Source organism: Lissotriton vulgaris, chromosome 12, assembly GCF_964263255.1.
Source record: "Lissotriton vulgaris chromosome 12, aLisVul1.2, whole genome shotgun sequence".
In the NCBI taxonomy this organism is placed as follows: Eukaryota; Metazoa; Chordata; class Amphibia; order Caudata; family Salamandridae; genus Lissotriton; species Lissotriton vulgaris.
The window spans coordinates 759,545,155-759,567,390 of NC_141700.1; the positions used below are offsets into that span (position 1 = coordinate 759,545,155).

The 22,236-nt window shown below is 42.8% G+C and overlaps 1 protein-coding gene across 1 annotated transcript in view; it reads right to left on the minus strand.

Moving 5' to 3' along the window:
- The window catches only part of DNAH2 (dynein axonemal heavy chain 2), a 2,538,822-nt gene that overhangs the window by 1,788,213 nt on the left and 728,373 nt on the right, over positions 1–22,236 (minus strand). The window contains exons 20-21 of the mRNA XM_086946066.1: positions 4,800–4,992; positions 1,028–1,228 (exon numbers count right to left, since the gene is read on the minus strand). Coding sequence (XP_086802192.1) covers positions 1,028–1,228; positions 4,800–4,992 — 394 coding nt within the window. The remainder of the gene's footprint in view (positions 1–1,027; positions 1,229–4,799; positions 4,993–22,236) is intronic.

Genomic DNA, 22,236 nt, shown 5'->3' on the forward strand with positions numbered 1-22,236 from the left:
GCACACTGGATTTTAGCCTTATTACTTGAGCAACAAATTGTATTTCAGTACTACTATTCATGTTGCAATTAATAGTTCTACTAGTGGAGCTTCAAGCACTACTACAAAGAATTAAGCAACTACACTTATAACTGTTAGTACTACTAAAGGTGACACTGCTGCAGGCCTTACATCTAGAATTAATGTAACAAGTACTACTGCTGGCTTTAATACTACTACAGCAACTACTAATATCATCACATCTATTGGTATTACTGCTTTTGGTATCTTTACGCTGATACAACTACTAGTAGCACTTCTACATGTAGTGCTGAACATACTACTAGTACTTCTATTATGTGCAGTAGTGCTAATCTACACTAACCTCTGATGCTAGTAGCTCATAGATGTATTGCCTACCCCTCTTGCTTTATACACTGCTTCTCAGCTGTGAGGCTGCCTTTTCTCTCTGCCCTAAGCACCGGTGCTGTGTTTTAAGTGATTGCATTGACTTCCAGGTGCTTGCTGTTTTCCTTCTTGCCATCCTCATACCCACTCTCACACTGGTCCTCTCCTGCTGTTCAGGGATTTTCTCTTCCAATATTCTCAGGATCACCTTGCTGGGACCATGACAGACCCTTTAGTTAGAGCACGATGGATGCTGATTCACCAAAAAATGTCAGTTGTAGCAGAGCAACTTGATACACTCTTTGACCCGATGACATCATAGGATTCACCATTTTTGCTACCCGTGGTCCATCAACAGCCTCCTATTTACTGTTGAGGGGCTAAAGGAGATGGCAAGGAAAGTAAACAACAGACAGTAACCCGAGTTCTTTAACCCTTGTTTACTTTCTGTCCCTGCAGCCATTCCTGCAGCTGTCTACCTATAATAGGCATCCATCCATCTAGTACTTTTCGGAGGGTGTGCGGTTTAGTCAGGAAGTAATTTACAAAAGCATTGTCGATGTGTATCACAGAAAACAGCTGGTAAAGCATGCTCGACTTCAAAAGGGAGACTCAATAGCTTTGGAAACATTAACATCACCTGTCAGCACTCTCCTTCAAGTAGGTATCAAGATCTTGCAGCTTAGTGCTTGCCATCTCACTCAGCAAGGTGGTGAACTTGTTCTGCCACTCGTTGCAATGCTGCACCAGAGAAAACTTCAGATGGGAGCAGTCCAGAAGCACAAACTGGATGTTCAGCACGGTCTCCTCCTTCTGCACATTGTTGGCCACCTCTGTATATCTATATTCAAAGAGACCCAACAACATCCAACAAGTTAAGAATATGAAGGCATCATGCTGGCCTACAACTGCTCTGCGAGCCAAGCGTGATTACTGGGACCGCTTTTCTCAGGTCTGGCTGGAAGTGCCTTGGCTGCAACCGTTCTTAGGATGGCTACATGAATTAGACAATACGTCCTCATTACAAGTTAAGGGCTAAATTCCGATGTTTGCACAGGAACCAGAATTACGTGTTGTGCGATAATTATCACACACTCACAGTTTTCCCCGATAGATTCCAGGAGGTCAAACCTGCTGAAACTTTAGCAGAGGAAAAGACCTGTAACGAAGGCAAAACATGCAGAATGTGCTGTATGTATTTAAGCTGAATATTTGGAATGGGAGGTATTTATCACACGTAGTGCATATCGCATCCTGAGATAATGGTGTTTACCAAGTGTGGTAAATGCCCCACCCTGCTCCGCCTAACTTGTTATGAGGGTCTTTGTGTTATCAATTATGTTGATCACTCTATTGATATTAGCCTTCTTGATAGATACTTTTTGTAATATATGCAAAACTATCTAAATATAAATCAATCAAAGGCTTTTTAGTATTCAGGTTTCGTAATGGAAAACTAAACAACGGTAGGCTTCACCCCCCAACAATACCTTAAAATGTATGTGTATATTTATATAAGTACAGTATTATGTATGTGGCTCGGATTGCAAACCTAGCAACAAGGCAGCGAAGAATAAAGCACAGTGGAGGAGGGATGAAAGAAGAGGCCACAGGGCTGCAGGGATAGCGCATCAATGCAGGTGAAAGGTTGCTGGGGTGAATCGTACTGGTAGGTTCGGATAGTCAGAGATGGCTCGGTGAGAAGTGGCCTGTGATGATTTAATGCCTATAGAGATCGGTTTCAGCTTATAGCAAAAGTAAAGTAAAGAAGAGATGTAGCCTGGTGGATAGCGTGTGGGAGGCAGTTCAGAGCCCAAGTCAGGTTAGCTAGGAGTGCAGCTGTAAAAATGTATCTCAGACGGCCAGTTTTGCACCAGTTGTTGTTTGCAGTCACTAAAAATGAGTACAAACTTTTTCTTGGTGGATTCAGTGAGGAAGCCCTTGGAAAACCCTGGTCTGCAGCTAGGCTGTCCTTCTGGAATCATATGTTGGAGCCAGATGAGACTTTCAGATAGAGTTGCTTGTCAATTGTATATTCGTGGATTCTGACATCCATGCAAACTAGCAGGACCCACAAGGGCTAATAGTAAGTGGGAGAGGCAGCGGTGGGGACATTACAGAAAACAAAGATGGGTTTGGTCTCAAGGAACTCTTCTGCACCAGCATGGCTATTTTCTCCAGAAACGGCGTAAACCATTGCAGGACAAAGCTGTCAAACTCTATTCAGTATGTGAGTGGCAAATAATTCTCAGCGGTCCGTTCGTGTTGAAGGCTGTGCTGGGGGGAGCTCTAGCAGGACGAGGAGGCAGAGGTTACCGGTGCAACAGACCGGTATGGCTTCTTTAAAGAGAGTGTTGCCTTTCAAAAGTTACTGATGCAGCAATTGCCCACATTCACTGCTGCACAGTCCAGTATAGACCAACACTAGCACTCAAACTTGCTATGACTGGAGATAAAAGAGTAAATTAGCCAGGTCCAAGTAGCAATCCTAAAATAAAAGTAAGAGCAGTAGAAGTAAAGGTAGGGAAAAATCAAAATTTACAAACAGTGGCATAAGAGGGTTAACAACCATGGGAAGAGTAGAGAATTACACATTACAAGCCCAAGAAGGATATGGAGAATGTATGAAATCACAACCTCCTTTCTATTTTTCAATATATATGCTTTTCTCACTTTGATTTTTCAATCAAATGACATTTATATAGGGCTTTTGACCATTGCAGTTTTCAAATAAACATCAAAAAAATCAACCAAAATTTTTTGATTTCTTCGCTCACATCTGACTTCATAAATAAGGTGATGTTCAAATTATGTAAATCAAGTTTACATTTAAAAAAAAACACTGAACTCACATTTATACGAATAATGTTCAAAAGACTCCGCTTCTCACATTTACCAGATCAGATTGCAGCCGGGTAGCTGCATATCACAATGGCAAGTCAAGAAGTGCCAGACTTCCCAGGACTTGAGCACTTTTAAGATCTTCACTATTACCCTTACACTTGCTGTTCTGAAGAAACCTGAAACAATACACAACTGCACTCCCTGGAAAACATATCAACGCCTGACTGAGAGAACCATCTTAGTTAACAACAACTGAAATAGGCGATCCCCATTTTTTTAACTTCACAAAATATAAATACACAATTATTTCTGGATCTTGACCACATCTATTACTGGGGACGGTTCATAGATGATTGCCTTCTCATATGGCGAGGGACAGTGATGAGATCAAAGCATTTTTCGAATATCTCAATACTAATACAATTAATGTTAAATTTACTACAGTATTTGACATGGAACATCTTTTCTTTTTGGATATTGAACTATTTGTGGAAGGGAGCAGATTATGTAGTAGAATGTTTCGGAAGGAAACAAGTTGTAACTCATTATTACATGCTAGAAGTGGTCACCCCAGCAGCCAGATTAATGCCATCCCCTTCGGGGAAATGTTGAGAGCACGGAGAAATTGTTCTGAACAGAGGGACTTCGAAACCAACCTTGACGATATGACAGTGAGATTTAAAGCGAGAGAATACCATGACAAGGTTATCCGTGAAGCGAGAACTAGAGCGATTAGACTCAAAGGGATGATACTCTCAACGTGGGAAACAAATTTTTCCCAATTAGAAGTAAACAGGAAATTGTCAGACTGGTTACAAAATATGGGCTGCTGTGTTGGAGATATTTGTTTTGGCTGCTTCAGGAGAAATTTTGAATTGGATTAAATAGTCATTTCAAGAATTTGGTGTTGGATTAGTAATTGAAGAACGAAGTGGATGAACAACTTCTGGACTCTTATGGATATTGATTATTTGATTATAACGCATTGTTTGAAATACTGTACCTATGAAGAAATAAGATACATGAGTAAATAATTGTAATATTTTTTGAATGGATTGAAGGAGAGTGCTCGGGGAGGAATATTATATTTCTGGATCTTGACTGTAGTAAAGAGTTGGACTCATCTGGTACCTTCAGGAGTCCTGCTTGCAAAACATTGGTGCATAATGAGGCAAAGAATGAACATTATGAATTTAAAATCTAACCAGGCATGTGAAACACCCATCGTGCTGGTCTGTACAAATGAAATGTCAGTGAAGAACATAAGGACACCAAAATAGGTGGAGGCAGATCCAAGTCAGAGTCATTCAGGTTTCTATCTAGATATCATACTAAAGGACTTCCTCAAACCTAGAAATCTTCCGTGTGTGAGTCAGTTCTTCCCTTTTGCAGCAGAGCTACAGAAGGAAGGACTGTGAGAAGATGCCTTGATAAAACGGGGTGAGACCAGGATTGGGGGTATCAGAGTTCTATCTACACTCTGTCCATACTTAGTTCATGCTATTTATTGGGTTATGTGGGCCAGACACATAAATACAATAAACCTTGTAATTTAGCATAATACTTACCGTGCAATATCTGCATCAAAAGAAGAAACAGGTGGGTTTAAACGCTGGTAGCGGCGGATGAAGGAATCTTTATTTATTTCCCAGATCTCCCTGTAGGAATCCCAGGTTTTTAGATAAGTCTGCAGGTGAGTAGCATTGGCAGACATGCCACTACTGATCTGTGCCTGAATCTTTTTAATTTCCTCATCACGCTCTGATAACAAATGAAAAAAGGGAGAAATTGGTATTTATTTAGACACTTCTAAAGGGTGGATTAATTTAGTCACAAGAATGACGATACTAGATAAAAAACCATTACTTACTGTTAACAGTGGTTCTCCAGCATTGAATGCTATGTAGAATCATATGCTTAGTGCAGCCTACCTATCTAGAAAATATTCTTACACATCTCATACAGAACTACTAACATGTATATGAGTCTAGAGCAGGTCATCTTTGAGGTGCATTCCATGTTGTTGGAATTCTTGAGAGTCCTGAGAATCAGGACAGCGGGTGGAAATCATAGCAGCATTTCCCTAACTAATGAAGAAAAAAAAGCTTTCCATAGAGAATAGTCTCTTGTCCTCATTTAAAAGGTAAAATAAAGACATGGGTGATTGTTTTTTGTTGCAAACAGATATTTCTAAGGAAATCCTCATTTGCTGAAGATAGACTGAAAGATCTACTGATTCATCTTACATTTGCAAGAAGCATGGCCCACACTGCTAATGATGCTGATTATAAACATATGTTTTCTATTCAGATGTAACACCAGTTGGAAGATATGTAGCTAGTCCTTCATCGAGAGCCATCTGACATAAGACCATATCCCCCACTGTTTGTTAAGACTGAATGTAGCAGCTGTGTTTTCTGTGAGAATGCAGATAACCGCTTACTGAAGAAGAGACATAAGTGACTTCAGTACAAAGATTAAATGTTAAAATTTCATCAATATTGACCATTTTAAGACTGTTCAAAAGGTCCGGGGTCATTGTTTTTTATCAGATAAGACAGCTTTGGACTCGAGCGGATTTACATTGAGACTTATTTATTGAACTAATAGATTGCAGAAGGGAACATCTAACCTGTACTGGGCAGAGTTGGGTATCATAGTAATTTGTTAAACTCATGGCTGAAGGAAGATTGGATTCCTGCAGCCACTAGAAGAGTCTCCAGAGTTTTTCTTATATTGAGATTTTCTTCCATTGAGTTTCTCATTGTTGGTTCTAATTAAAAGCTGATTGCTGTTGCAAAGATTTCATCTTCAGAAGTAGCAGTGGAAACACATGGATGGTATCATGTTGAGGCCTAGAAGTCTCACAAACACACAATGACACAATTGGCGGTCTCAGTGTGAACCTGGCATTAATTTGTTTCAGCATGTGTTTTCTGTGGTGGAGAACAGGTAATTTCCAGAGAAATATCCAGCAAAGCTCCTAAAAAACGGAAGTCTTTGACATGAAACAATGAGCGACATCTTGATTATGACAGAAAAACCTAAAATAAGGAAAGTCCAAATTAGCTGTAGATTCTCCACCAGGGGATCTCTATGAATACTCATAAGTGCACCGAACTGCCCTGCTTGCATGCGGGATACTGGAATGACAGGGATGTTTTTTATTACCAAGTTCTGATTCACATCTGAATTACCTTTAGGATTTGCTCCCATTGTTTATTTGCTGTAACTCACAGCCCCTCAGTAAAAACATCTCCATTCTTCCAGGATCCTGCAGGTCAGGACAATTCAGTGCTTAGGACTTAGATGAGGATTCCCCAGGAGGAGAAATAGATTGCAAGCAAGTAACTTATCCTTCTTGAATGCCTAAACTAAAGGCTAACGTTTTACTAGCCAGTCACTGAGGTAAGTATTAGATGCATACCTTGTACATCATGTAGATAGGAGTATACAAGAGGATCATCTTCGTGAAAAATGTTGGAATCGAGTTGCAGCTGAATGGAATACACCACTAATGAGGATGCTGAACCCCACGGCAAACCTGAGTTATCGGTTTAGCTACTTTTTGGTCTCATTGATTTAATGTCTTTAGAATTTGCTGCAACAAGTAAAATGTGTTGATTAGCAGAAATTGACAGGTATAGGACATTTCTGACAGGCTAAGCAGTTTTTAGGGACTATGAAGTACATTCAGTAACACTCCAGGTCCAACACTTAATCGGGAACTAACATGGAAGCTCCCAAGAGTAAAACCTTTTGCATCTTTGTAAGACTGAGGAATGTCAAAAGTGTGATCATTCACTATCATCCTGAAAAATACACTGTGGTGCGCACTAAAAACAAGATTTTGTACATAATTATACACAATGTTTCTCTTGTAAACATTGTGTACTACGGCAGTTATCCCAGAGGGTAGTAACCAAAGATAGTAATGCAGAAATGTAAAGCTGTCACTGAGAAAAGAATAGAAGTGGAACTCCTCTCAAAATGTCCATCCTCATCCTTCAGAACATACCACAGCTTGCACCTGGGGATGAGATCAAAAGTGGACTTCAAATCAATGAATGCTATGTAGAGGCTCCCCTTTTCGATAATCACAATTTTCCACACCAATAAACTAAACGAAAGACATGATCTATGGTGCTGATCTTCCTTCCAAACCCTCCCTGGAAGGAGGATAGTGTCTGTACCTTTAAGAGCTCACAGCCCAATAATAACCCATCATGCCCAGCAGGTGGCAGTTGCTTCATTACTTTTTACACAGACAGTGTCAGTATTAGGAAAGAAAAGTGTCTAACAATAGTCTCCATTAATTCCTCCAGGGTGGAGGGCAGGTTGCTTATAACTTCGGTGGAGATTTCCCTGAGAGAGAACTAGGATTACAGGTAGGAAACCATTTCTACTCTTGGAAAGGATCTCCATTGATAGTCATAAGCAATGAAAAGAGTATTAATTCTATACCCACAAACAGTAGTGGACAGGAAAATAGACGACCTATAGACCAGACTATGTGTATAGATTTCTTAGGGAGGCCTTTCCTACTTGAAGATCTGCTCGAGCATCTGAGTCCAAACACTAGTATTTGGTAAAAGTGTGAATAGATCTCCATGTAGCTGCTTTACATATCTCAGCAATGGGTATATTTCTCATTAAAGCAGCTCTAGCCATTCTCCCTCTAGTTGGATTAGCTTTAGATTTATCAGACAGAACGTTATTCACCTTCTTGTAGCATAACAAAATGCATGGCACTATCCATTGGGATATAGATTGTTTAGAGGTGCCTAAACTCATACAGACTGATCCATAGTTTACGAACAATTGGTCAGACTTGCGGGTATCTTTTGTTCTGTCCAGATACAATGTTAATATTTGCCTGACAGCTAGAGTATGGAGTTTCTTTTTAGCTGGAGTGGAAGGATGCTAAAAAAAATTAATTCAGAAAAGGGGGTGGTGATGAACAGAGCAGTGAGAAAGGGACTCATGTCTGAGTATACCCTGCCACACCTATAGTGGCCAAAATCGATTCAGAAAAGGGGGTGGTGATGAACAGAGTGTCTGAATTAAGCAGACCACTCTTACCCAGTCCAAAGATCAGGGCAGTGAGCTAAAAAACGGTGATGGATCAAGCCCTGATCTTTGGACTGGGTAAGAGTGGTCTGCTTAATTCAGACACTCTGTTCATCACCACCCCCTTTTCTGAATCGCTAAAAAAAATTAGGCAGATAAATGGTTTGATTAATTTGGAAAACAAAATAACTTTTGGTAAGAATTTTGGATGAGTCCTCATAGCTACCTTATTACTATGGAACACTGCATATGGTTTGTGAGAACATAACACCTGAATCTCACTAAACACGTGTGCTGATTTGATAGCTACAAAAAAGCAGCTTTCCATGAAAGGCGTGGTAGTGAGTATTTATGAGTGGGCTCAAAAGGGGTCTGCATGAGGCATGAAAGTACTATGTTCAACTCCAAGGGAAGAGATGGGCAAAGTATTGGAGGGGAAAAAGTCCTTCAAATCCTCTAAGACATCGTTAATAATAGGAATTTTGATAAAGAAGGTTGAGAAGGACATTTTCAGTAGTCAGCAAGTGCCGCAAAATGAACTTTAATAGAATAGAACTGTAAGCCTGATTTGGCAAGATAGAGCAAATATGGAAGCATAGCTTCTTCTTGCCATTTCATAGGATTCAGTTTGGGCTCGACTGTTCCCATGAGGCACATGGTCAAGACTGATTTGCATACAGTTGTGTGGAAGCTTTTGGTGGAGGACTGGTGAATCTGATGCAATAACCATGCGGTACAATATTCAGAACCCAGGCGTTTTTTGTGATGGATTGCCATTCTGTCAGATATTGTTTTATACTTCCCCCTACCGGAGTGGGGAATGGAAGAAGGGGAAGCAGAGACTCGTTCTTTGGAGCCAGCAGGAGGCTTCCCTGCTTGGACAGGTAGGTGTCCTGTTCCTCTGTTGGACTGACGACATTGGTGAAGCTGGAAAGATCTTCGAGGCTGTTGTTGGTGGTGACCGTGGAACCACTGAGGGGTTTGAACTCTCTGCGGGTAGACGGGTCGTTCATAATGCTTGTAGGTGTGGCTATGATGTTCCTTGCATTTCATTAGACCCACCACCGTCAAGGGCTCCATCTTTAACATCATTCGAGCCATCTCATCATCGGTATGACTGCCAAATAATGTGCTACCCGAGAAGGTTAGGTTAAGAATTTGCTGTTGGTATTCTTGTTTTAGGGCTATTAGACAAAGCCAAGTTTGCCATCTAAGAGCAGTATATTTGGGCTGCCAGTAGTAAAAAATCAGCAGAAGAACTAATGACTTAGATGGAGACCATCATGCCGTCATTTACCACCTCAAGGAGGTCCTCTCATCTATCTCTCAGGAGGTTGGCTGCAAACTGCTGCAAGGAGTCCCATTAGGCTCTGTCATACCTGCCCAGCAGGGCCAATGCACATGCTGCTTTCATGGTTGTGGCAGCTGTACAATATACCTTCCGTCCTACTGAATCAAGCTTCTTTTTCTGTTTGTTTGATGCAACTATAGATGAAGGAGTAATAGAATGCACTTTTTTTTGCAGCTAGGATGACCACGGAACCAGGGGGAGGATCTGAACGAAGAAACATGGGGTCATGATCTGGAGTCCCATACTTTTTCTGGAGCCTCAACTGAGCTGATTGGGCTGCAGCTGGTGTAGGGCTGGTTCCAATAGACACCGAACCAGTGGTTGGAGGGGTCTGGATACCACCCACTGGTGAAGCTTCTGGAAGATTACTGATGTGGATGTACTTGGGGATGGCATTAAGATATTCAACTTCGATGACCTTCGCACAAGCACCACTGGAGAGACATGTGGCTGGGGAGAATCAGCCAGTGTTGGTGAATATTTCCTAGTGCTGGGGAGGAAGAAATAGAATAGGGAGAACGGGGTCTTGATAGTGTTCTAGACTAGACTTGACCTAGACGCATGGTGGTGATGTGTGTGACAAGAAGACTGTCATGAAGAGGAGTGTCGAGACTGATGGTGATGTCTTGAATGTGCTTATCTTGAATGATGACGAGATCTGGAATGAGGAAATCTTGATCCTGCAGGAGAAGCTAGAGGCTTCAGCAAGGGTGCTTCCATAGGTGATGTGGAAGAGGCACCAGCGAAGCAGGTGGAAAAAATGCTGGAGAAAGAGGCGGAGGAGGCATCGGACAGTCCAGAAGCAAGAGGCGCTGGCGAAGTAGGTGGAAGAGATACTGGAAGAAGAGGCAGAGGTGGCATAGGACAGTCCAACAGCAAGATGAGCGACAATGGCGAATACGCCTTGAAGTATTGAGAATCAGAGGAGGATAGTAATCATCTTGATTTTCTCACTTTTCCTACAGATCTAAAATTTCCTGCTGTCGACAGACTTCTCAATGTCGATTTTCTACTATGTGTGAACTTCGACAGACTCACAACGTTGAACTTTTATGTATCGATGTTAAATGTGGCCTCTTCAACGTCGACCCTGCTATCGACAGAAAGCATGTAGGCACTGTATCTAGTCTCAACGTCAATGTCCTTGACGTTGTTTTTGATGGAGGTCTCTCTTTTTGGATCTCTCACCCCTGGAGTCCTCCTATGAGGGAGATCCCTGGTATAGGACTGCCCTTCTCCTCGCTTTAATGATGTCTTACCTTCAGACTGTGCCTGTTGGTCCCTGCGCCACTATTCTGTCCCGTGAAGGGGAATCGTCCCTTTCAGGGACCGCCTGGAAAAGATCCTTCAGTGAGGACATCGGTCAGGAACATTACTCTCAGGAAGACAGATGATACAAAGGTCATGAGGGTCTGACTTGGCCTTCTTTCTTACACAAGCAGGTCACTTGTCAAACAAAGATGGCATTTCATTTGACAAAGGAAAACAATTATCTGTCAGAAAAAGACAGAAAAACCCTGGAACAGATAATATATTTTCAGTGAAACTTTTTGAGAGACATTTTTGAGGAAAAATGCCAAAAAGGCCGAGCTCAGTGCTTCAAGATCCTGTTACCAGCATTCGGAAAAAAGAATTGAAGCAACTGCCACCTGTCACCTGCCGGGCATGATGGGATACTGGTGGGCTGGGCGCTCTTAAAGGTGAGGACGCTCTTTTCATATTTACATACCATTAGCCTATAGGGCTACATTGTCCTTTCCTGCTTCATCTATTCCTCTTTTTAAAAGTTTTGTGAATGAGATTTAAACACTCAAATAGGCAATTCAAGTCAATTTGCCTATATATAGATGGGTAGATATATATATATATATATATACCCATCTATATATATATATATATATATATATATATATATATATATATATCCAAAAAATAACGGCGTTCCTCACGAGCACTCGGCGAAGGAACACACAGCACACCACAGGATTACCAAGCCGATAGATTTATTACTTCATAAATCTCGTCCGTGACGCGTTTCGCACTCCAAAGAGTGCTTGATCACACAATTTGCATAAGGTCAATAGCATCATTTATGTCAATTACACCTTGTAAACATCAAGAAGGGACTCATGTTACACAACAGTCCTGCAAGTTTACCTAACTATGGAGGCCATGTTAGTCTAGTGTATGTCGTTATGAGATATCCGTTCAAAAATAAGAGGGTTAGAGTTAATATCACTCCCTGCTTAATCCCTGTGTTTATAGATATTCACACTGGTACTATGCAATATATTTACATATTCCCGTCTATTCCGTTCATGAGTACGAACATTTTAAATTTTGTACAAATAATAACTTTGTAGATCCATAAGCAACGACAATCTTGTAATTGACATGCCTCGTTAGGTATGGGTACATGTTAGGTAATGTAATAAGGATCTCCTGTCGGGACTCCTCCCATCGTGGTGTCCGCTCCCCCATAGTTATGGCTACGCATGGTAGATAGGATCAGTGCGTGTCCACACTAGAATTAATGTGACTAGGGTACCGAGTGGGTAATTATTATATTTTCTCATAAGAATTGATTTAAATTAAATTGAATTAAATTAAAAGGCCCCGGACCGTGTACACTGGATGGAGTATCCTATTGGTTGGAAGTACGGGACTCCTCCCCCTCGGGTGTCATTGTTTACATCGTAGTCATGGCTACGTGGACTACAACAATGTTGGCGCATGGTGATTCTCTTGTTAGTGAGAAACGTGTGGGGGTTATAAGAGGAAATGCGCACCTGAGATTGTGTACAATCTCCTTAATGAATAGGTGTGCGTCCTCAAGGAGTAGGATATTAAACTCTCTTATTAGTGAGATGAGGGAACAAGGGAAATGTCGAGACACAGATTTGCTATGGCTATGGTTGGTTTAGTCATAGATACTGTTCCTCCTGTTTAGTGGGTTGGAGGTAATCATCAAGGTATGAGGATGTGGAGCCCTATAGAGACCCAGTTGGAGAGTAGGTGAAGACAGGTGTTGCGTTGACTGTACTATTGTTCTAGCATGCAACTATGGTTATTGACTCCAATGCAATATGATTGAATCAGTTAAAATTCTACTTTTCGAATAGAGATGAGGTGCAGAGGGGACCACAGCTGCACAGGTTTAAGTTGACTTTCTAAGTCTGACGTCTCCCTCGTGAGGTTATCTGTAGAAAGATAGAGAGAGAACAAGGATGTAAAGAATGGATCTAAGGGGGAAGCGGCTAAAGCTGGAGTAAAACAGATGATTTAGTGTTACCATTTACACCAATACATTGCAAGATATAACCTTACAAAATCACAACATTCCACAATTCATTCTTGTAAATGGATATTGTACTCCTCATCCAGAGGAAATGAAGATGGATGACAAACAGGTAAACAAAACTATAATTAATTTATCTGATAGACAAATTAGCATGAAAGTCAAAAGAACACTATGTTTAGGTCTATCATTTTGTCCCACGGTAACCATGAATTACGTAGAAGACAAGATTGACATCTTCAAATTTTGCAGGAAATTGAAACTCAAGAAATGGCACAAAATGAAACCAAAAAAGAGCAAAAGACAACATACAAATGATCAGGACATAGACAATGAACATATGGTCATAGGCGACATAGATAACCTAGTGGCCATTGATGAGCTAAACACTGCTGAAGATGAACTCAATCTCAGTACCGAAGCCAGGAGAATACTGGATGCTTTAGAAATCCAACATAATCAAGCAGCCAATACTGACTTTAAACCAAAATCCACATTCACCCCTAAGATGAACCACGACAACATAGACTCATTCCAAGACCAGATAGGCAACGAACTGTTCGAACTCAGCCGATGTAACCAGGCCAACAGTAGAAAGAAGAAAGTTAAATATAACCTCTCGGTGTCCCAGAAAAAGGACATACAAGACCTAGCCAATGACCCCAGTATCCTCATTCGACCAGCAGACAAAGGGGGTAACATTGTAATAATGCCTAGAGAGATGTACGTTGCAGAGGCGGAAAGACAACTGCATGATGGACAAACGTACAAAAAATCCAACCGGACAGAATACAGTAACAGTATTAAAAGTCTGTGGGACAAATTGAGTGAATGGAAAGATAGAGGTTGGCTAGAATGGGAAGAGTACTGTTTCCTCAAAAGGGATTACCCCTTACTACCTATCCTGTACCTCCTCCCAAAAGTGCACAAATGTATTGATAACCCCCCTGGAAGACCCATCATCTCCTCCAGGGGATGTGTTTTGGAAAATGTCTCACGCTACATTGACCACTTTCTGAGGGATTTTGTCATGGATCTCCCCACGTATGTGAGAGATACTAAGGATTTCCTTGACAAGATCAATCAGGTTAAGATCAATGAGGGATGTCTACTTATAACTATGGATGTAAATGCCCTTTACACTATCATCGAACACAGTCAGGGGTTGGAAGCCTGTGCGAGATATCTCAAACAAAGGGATATCAAATTTCTTGGACACACTACCATGTTACTTGACATGATCAAACACTGCCTAGAGAACAATTTCTTCTGCTTTAATGATGAGGTCTTTTTGCAAACCCACGGTACCGCGATGGGCACTTCTTTTGCGCCGAGCCTGGCAAACCTCTTCATGGGAGCATGGGAGGCAGACATCAGAAACGACACTGAACTAAAAAATGACTTTCAGAAAGTCAAACTATGGCTTCGGTTTATTGATGACATTTTTGTCATTTGGTCAGGGAGTAAATCCGAGGCCAATGACTTCATCAATAAACTGCATAACAACAACCGTAATATCAAACTCACGAGCAACATCAGTGACAAAGAGGTGGAATATCTTGACACCAAGGTTCAGATCACAGGTAATACCATCAAAACGCTGTTATTTAGAAAAAGCACGGCAGGCAACTCTCTGCTTCACGCAGATAGCAACCACCCAGACAATCTGAAATGGAGTATCCCCTATGGGGAACTCCTGAGAGCCAAAAGAAATTGCAGTAATCATAAGGACTATCTGGCAGAAGAAAAAACAATGACACAGAGATTCCTCCAACGAGGTTATCCACTGTGGGTGATTAAAAAAGCTAGCAAAAAGGTATCTGAGATTGAGAGAAAAGACCTATTCTTAACGAAGAAAGATGAAAGGGAAGAAAGCGAGAATATTACTAGAGTAATTCTCACATACAATGGTAACTCCAAACAAATACAAAAAAGTTTGGTAAAAAATTGGAATCTTCTAACTTCTGATCCAATAATAGGAGACAGTTTACCCAAACGCCCCAGCATAACATACAAGAGAGGACCTACTCTCAGAGATTTACTGGTTCGCAATGATGTCAGTAATACCAGTATTCCCAGGGGCATAGATTTGCAGGGTTTCTACCCATGTGGCCATTGCAAAGCCTGTGCCAATAGCCACATGAAGAAAGAATTCTGGAATCCCAGCAGAAATAAGATGCAACAGATCCAACAATTCCTTACATGCACTACTCCCTTTGTCATCTACGCATTAACCTGTCCTTGCAATCTAATGTATATAGGGAGCACGACACACATGGCGAAAAAAAGAGTGTTGGAACACACCAGAGCTATCAGCAATTTAGATCAGCAATATCCGATAGCACGCCACTTCGAGAGTCATCATTTTTCTGATCCCAAAAAACTAACGTATTTTGTGGTGGAACAGGTGAACATTGGCCACAGAGGAGGTAATCGTTTACTGAAATTAAGGCAAAAAGAATCTAAATACATAATTAGCCTGTGTACACGTTACCCGAAGGGGCACAACATGGATGAGGAGTACAATATCCATTTACAAGAATGAATTGTGGAATGTTGTGATTTTGTAAGGTTATATCTTGCAATGTATTGGTGTAAATGGTAACACTAAATCATCTGTTTTACTCCAGCTTTAGCCGCTTCCCCCTTAGATCCATTCTTTACATCCTTGTTCTCTCTCTATCTTTCTACAGATAACCTCACGAGGGAGACGTCAGACTTAGAAAGTCAACTTAAACCTGTGCAGCTGTGGTCCCCTCTGCACCTCATCTCTATTCGAAAAGTAGAATTTTAACTGATTCAATCATATTGCATTGGAGTCAATAACCATAGTTGCATGCTAGAACAATAGTACAGTCAACGCAACACCTGTCTTCACCTACTCTCCAACTGGGTCTCTATAGGGCTCCACATCCTCATACCTTGATGATTACCTCCAACCCACTAAACAGGAGGAACAGTATCTATGACTAAACCAACCATAGCCATAGCAAATCTGTGTCTCGACATTTCCCTTGTTCCCTCATCTCACTAATAAGAGAGTTTAATATCCTACTCCTTGAGGACGCACACCTATTCATTAAGGAGATTGTACACAATCTCAGGTGCGCATTTCCTCTTATAACCCCCACACGTTTCTCACTAACAAGAGAATCACCATGCGCCAACATTGTTGTAGTCCACGTAGCCATGACTACGATGTAAACAATGACACCCGAGGGGGAGGAGTCCCGTACTTCCAACCAATAGGATACTCCATCCAGTGTACACGGTCCGGGGCCTTTTAATTTAATTCAATTTAATTTAAATCAATTCTTATGAGAAAATATAATAATTACCCACTCGGTACCCTAGTCACATTAATTCTAGTGTGGACACGCACTGATCCTATCTACCATGCGTAGCCATAACTATGGGGGAGCGGACACCACGATGGGAGGAGTCCCGACAGGAGATCCTTATTACATTACCTAACATGTACCCATACCTAACGAGGCATGTCAATTACAAGATTGTCGTTGCTTATGGATCTACAAAGTTATTATTTGTACAAAATTTAAAATGTTCGTACTCATGAACGGAATAGACGGGAATATGTAAATATATTGCATAGTACCAGTGTGAATATCTATAAACACAGGGATTAAGCAGGGAGTGATATTAACTCTAACCCTCTTATTTTTGAACGGATATCTCATAACGACATACACTAGACTAACATGGCCTCCATAGTTAGGTAAACTTGCAGGACTGTTGTGTAACATGAGTCCCTTCTTGATGTTTACAAGGTGTAATTGACATAAATGATGCTATTGACCTTATGCAAATTGTGTGATCAAGCACTCTTTGGAGTGCGAAACGCGTCACGGACGAGATTTATGAAGTAATAAATCTATCGGCTTGGTAATCCTGTGGTGTGCTGTGTGTTCCTTCGCCGAGTGCTCGTGAGGAACGCCGTTATTTTTTGGATATTGAAACCCGGCTGCTCCGCCGGTTCGAGCCACACCCACGAAGGCGAAGGGTTGCAGCAGGAGCTTTATTGAATGCTATATATATATATATATATATATATATATATATATATATATATATATATATATATATATATATATATATATATATATATATATATAATGTATAGATATATATATATATATATATATATAAAACATGTTTTTATTGGCTTTTGGATAATACGTCAAGAAGATACAAATAGAGAGATGGAATTCCTAATTCATATATCACAATGGTGCACGTCGCAGCATTGGCGCAGTCGAATCAGCCGTGCCACATATATACATAGAACACATGGAAGAACCTTGGTGCAACGTAAACATTAGAGTACTAGGGGCGACTGATTCAACGGAATCAAGCATTTGTCACCTCATGCTCTCGATGCCACTGGAATCAAGCTATCCTGGCTGATGGTGGCTGATAGCCAGAAACCGGTCCTAGGATGCTTGAATCCGGTCCAGGGAAGACATGGCTTGGCAGTTCGGGCTGGACTGTTCCCATGAGGCACAGGGTCAAGACTGATTTGCATATGGCCATGTCTGAACTGGGGTGGTGTGGTGAGCAAAATAACGATGGATTAAACCCAGATCTGTGACTGGGGGTGAATATTTTGCCATTGTGCAACATTCCGTCCATCAATTGTTGTTCTTGCATTTGTCACCCCGAGTGGGACGGGTATGCTCAGACGTGAGTCCCATGCTCTCCATGCCACTGGAATCAAGCTATCCAGGCTGATGACGGCTGATAGCCAGAAACCGGTCCTAGGATGCTTGATTCCGGTCCAGGGAAGACATGGCTTGGCAGTTCGGGCTGGACTGTTCACATGAGGCACAGGGTCAAGACTGATTTGCATATGGCCATGTCTGAATTGGGGTGGTGAGCAAAATAACGATGGATTAAACCCAGATCTGTGACTGGGGGTGAATGTTTTGCCATTGTGCAACATTCCATCCATCAATTGTTGTTTTTGCATTTCCATGTGGCAACCCCGACAATTGGAAATTCGGGGAATACAGCAGTGCCATAAGGGTATGCCAGAGACATCTCCGTCAGCACTGTACGCCACTGTAAGTAGAAACCCCAATGTGGGTGCAGGTGTCTTTGAGTTAACGAATTTGGCCAGTAGGTGGCTAGGTGGCCCACCCGTCCAACGGGGTCCAGTAAATCAACATCTCTGCCATCCAGTCAATGAGCGAGCCACTGGTGTTGGACAGCCAGATAGCATAGTTCGAAATCAGGGGCACCCACCCCATCCTCCTCTGTAGACCTGTTTCTGCCACCATCCCCAAACAGGTAACGGATCAGGGAGTCCAGGTTGTTAATCCAGGAGTGCGGGAGCAGGAAAGGAAGATTCACAAGTAATACAGGAGTCTAGGGAGCATAATCATTATGGATAGGGAGATGCGGGCCATCACCAGCAGTTTCAGAGAGTGCCAGAACTGAATGCTGGTCTTACGAGATCGGCACACTGGCCCCAAATTGACCTCCCTGAGGACCTCTAGGTCATGGAACACCTGGATACCCAGATAATCAAAGGACTGGGGTGACCACGTCAATCCCACTGGTATTCTAGCAGGTTGCACGTTGTCCACTTATGAGAAACAGGTGTGTATTGGACCGGTTAACCCATAAGCCCGAAAGTTTAGAAAAGTCTTCCAGCAGCCAGATGGCATGGGCCACGCCGTCTTGCCCATTCCTCAGATAGAGCAGCAGATCGTCTGCATATAGAGAAATGGCATGTGCCCTACCGTCTATCATCAGGCTGTGGTCATTCCCCTCTGCTGAAAAAGAGCCACCAAGGGCTCAATATCCAAAGCAAACAGCAAGGGAGGCAAGGGGCAACCCTGCCTGGTACCTCGATGGACCCCATTCACAGCAGAAACCATGCCGCCCATTTCACCCGTGCGGTAGGATTAGTGTACAATAAGCGCACCTAGCGAACCCAGCCGTCCCCAACTCCATCAGTCTTATGGTTGCATATTAAAAATTTTACTCCAAAGAGGCAAAGGCCTTCTCCAGATGAATCAACATAATCGATGCATCCGGGTAGGTAGCAGCCTCCCTATGGTGGAGAATGTGAAATAGCCTACAAAGGTTCCTTAAAGTAGACCATGTCGGGATAAACCCATTCTGGTCTTCATGCATAAAGACCTCTCATGTGTGGGATTAACGTTTAAGCTAAGGTTTTGCGAAAATTTTCGCAATCCATGTTTAACATGGAAAGCGGGCAATATCCAGACGGCTCCGTGATGGATGTTTTGGATTTAGGGAGGGGAATCCCCATTGCCTCCCTGGAGAAGGCTGACAGGGATCCCAACCGCAGTACTTCTGCATATACGGTCTCAAGCTTGAGGTCATGACTGGAGGCAATGGGGGTCCAGGGATTGTCCCTGTGTCCATTTCCATAAAAGATTTTATAATAGTCATGAAAAGCTGCATTGACGGCCCTGGGGGCATACAACAGCTGTCCCCCTCCCGTGAGGATTTGCGTGATGAGGTTTCCACTGAACTAGACATGCACCAACCAGGCCAGAAGCCTTCCTGAGTGGCCACCTTCCTCATGCATCCACTTCCTAAAGCACTTCAGCTCCAGGCAGCGAAGTCTTTCCAAGGTGACTATCACGATTCTGCTGGGAACTCGGTAAACTGTATTCTGCTGAATACTAGATCTCTGATAAAGCATAAATATGAGTTTGAATGCCTGATACAGACGTCAAACCCGGATTTGGTTTTACCTAACAGAAAACTGGGCTAATGAAACTTCTGAGCCCGACTTGATTACTGCGCTCACGGTGGGCTATGAAATGGGCAGTGTAGACAGGAAAGGTAAAAAGGGTGGTGGCATAGCAATTACATACTTTTCCTGTTTTAAAGCCACCTTGGAGCCTACTCAGCAATTTGAAGTAGAGGCTATGAATATTAATAACACCTGGTCCTTTCCTGGTCTACTTCTCTACCGGCCGCCAGGGCCGAAATCCGTGTGTATACAATCACTGCAGACTTTTATGGAATCATGTTTAGATATCCACACCTTCACGGCACTTGGTGACATTAACTTTCACCTTGAATCCGAAATAACGCAGATACATAAACGTTACTGGATAACATGGCAGGATTTGGATCGACTCAGATCATCTCAGGGCCCACGCATAAGGCCGGCCACACTCAGGATGGTATTTTTATAAATAACTCTAACATTAAATTAGATAAAATACTGCCTTTAACATGGACGGACCATAAAGCTCTTTCCTTCAAACTCCCTCGCAAAGACAGAAATATGCCTCCTTCAAATAGGCAGCCTCCTGCTAAGTTTCAACCTTGGCACATAATTAATGCAAAGGATCTCGAAGAGGCCATTGAAAGAAACCTTCCCATGCTCCGGACAGCCGGTGAAAGTCTGTGTTTGAAACGTCCACTGCTTTGTCCACGATGGTTTCTGATGTTGTTACACTCTTTTTGATGATGACTTTGGCAGGCTCCTTCTTAACCTCTTACACTCTGGTATGAGGCGGATTACTGGAGAGATGTCATGCCACATTTGGAGATCATAACGGTTCAAAATTGGCAATGCATTTGTAGCACTGACTGATGTTGCCCCCATGGAACCAATTTGATGGCCCAAATTATCTTTGCGCATGCAGACCCTATCATGTTCTTTGATCTGCGATGCACTGCAGAGAAGAACACAAAGTCGGGTTTGTAATGGAACATAAGGAAGGCTGGGGCTCAGTCTAGGGCATTGTGCTTCTTTCTAAATGAGACACTATTGCTGAAACGGTTGCCTTCTGACCAAACAAAGTCCAGTCTATGTATGGATCTAATTGCTTTGTGCGGCTGCTCCTTGAAGTAATTTAGGTAGCATTGTTGGTCCACCAAAGTAACTGCGAGATTACATTTCTTAGCCCCTGTTTCCATCAGCACCTGGAAACATGCTATTTCATCGGGAGGTGAATCTGGCTGTACGGGCAACTTCCCACTTTCCTTTGGTATGATATAATCATCCCACTCTTTCTTACCTCTAGTGTCTAGTAGTTCACTCTCTTCCACCAAATAGGAATAAAGAGACACTGATGAATAATCGTCTCTCATATCCTTAAGAGTTGGCAGAATCAATGGTGGAGTGAACACCCTTGACTGCTGGAGTCAGAGGTGAAGGAAGTGGAGGTAGCAGAGGAGGCACTGGTATCAGAGGTGGAAGCAGAGGTAGTGGTTGAGGGGGCAGACATAGGTTGTTTGGCAGGTTCTGAGGGACCAATCAATCAATCAATCAATAAGGGGCTTTTAAAGCGCGCTACTCACCCGTGAGGGTCTCAAGGTGCTGGGAGGGGGGTGGGAGGACTGGGGGGCAGTGCAGCTCTGGGTCAGCTGAAAAGCCAGGTCTTGAGGCTCTCCCTGAAGATGTGCAGGGTAGGGGAGTGTCTGATGTTGACTAGAAGCTTGTTCCAGGTCTTGGCTGCGACATAGGAGAAGGCTCTTCCACCTGTTCTGGTTCGGTGGATGCATGGGGTTTCTGCTAGGGCCAGGTCGGAGGATTTTTTTGGGTACGTGGAAAGAGACGCTTTCATTGAGATGTTTGGGTCCTATGTTGTGTAGGGATTTGTAGGCATGGGTGAGTAACTTGAAGGTTACTCTCTTCTCGACAGGGAACCAGTGGAGGTCTCGCAGGTGCTGGGTCATGTGCTCATTTTGTAGGATGCCAAGGACGAGTCTAGCTGCGGTGTTATGGATGGTCTGTAGTTTGTGTAGCATAGATGTTCATTCCAGCATAGAGGGCGTTCCTGTAGTCCAGTCTGCTATTTATGAGAGCATGGGTGGCGGTCTTTCTGGCTTCGGGGGAGGGGGGGGGGATCCACTTGAAAGTATTGCGGAGGGAGTTGATGCAGTTGGAGGAGACAACGTTGATTTGGCAGGTCATGGTGAGGGAGGAGTCTAGGATGATGCCAAGGTTCCGTGCGTGGTCCGTCGGGGTGGGTGGGTTTCCAAGGGTGGAGGGCCACTGTCTACTCCGAGTTGAGCTTGAGGCAGCTGTTGCTCATCCTGGCTGCAATGTCTTTCATTCCTTCCTGGAAGCTTAGTCTGGTGTCTTCAAGGTCCTTCATGAGGGAGAGGATGAGCTGGGTGCCGTTGGCGAGGGATACTATGCTGAGCCCAAGCTGTCTGACGATGGCGACGAGGGGGGGCCATGTAGATGTCGGAGAGCATGGGGCTGAGAGATGATCTTTGGTGTACTCCACAGTTGATCTCAAGAGTGTTCGGAAAGGAAGGGTGGGAG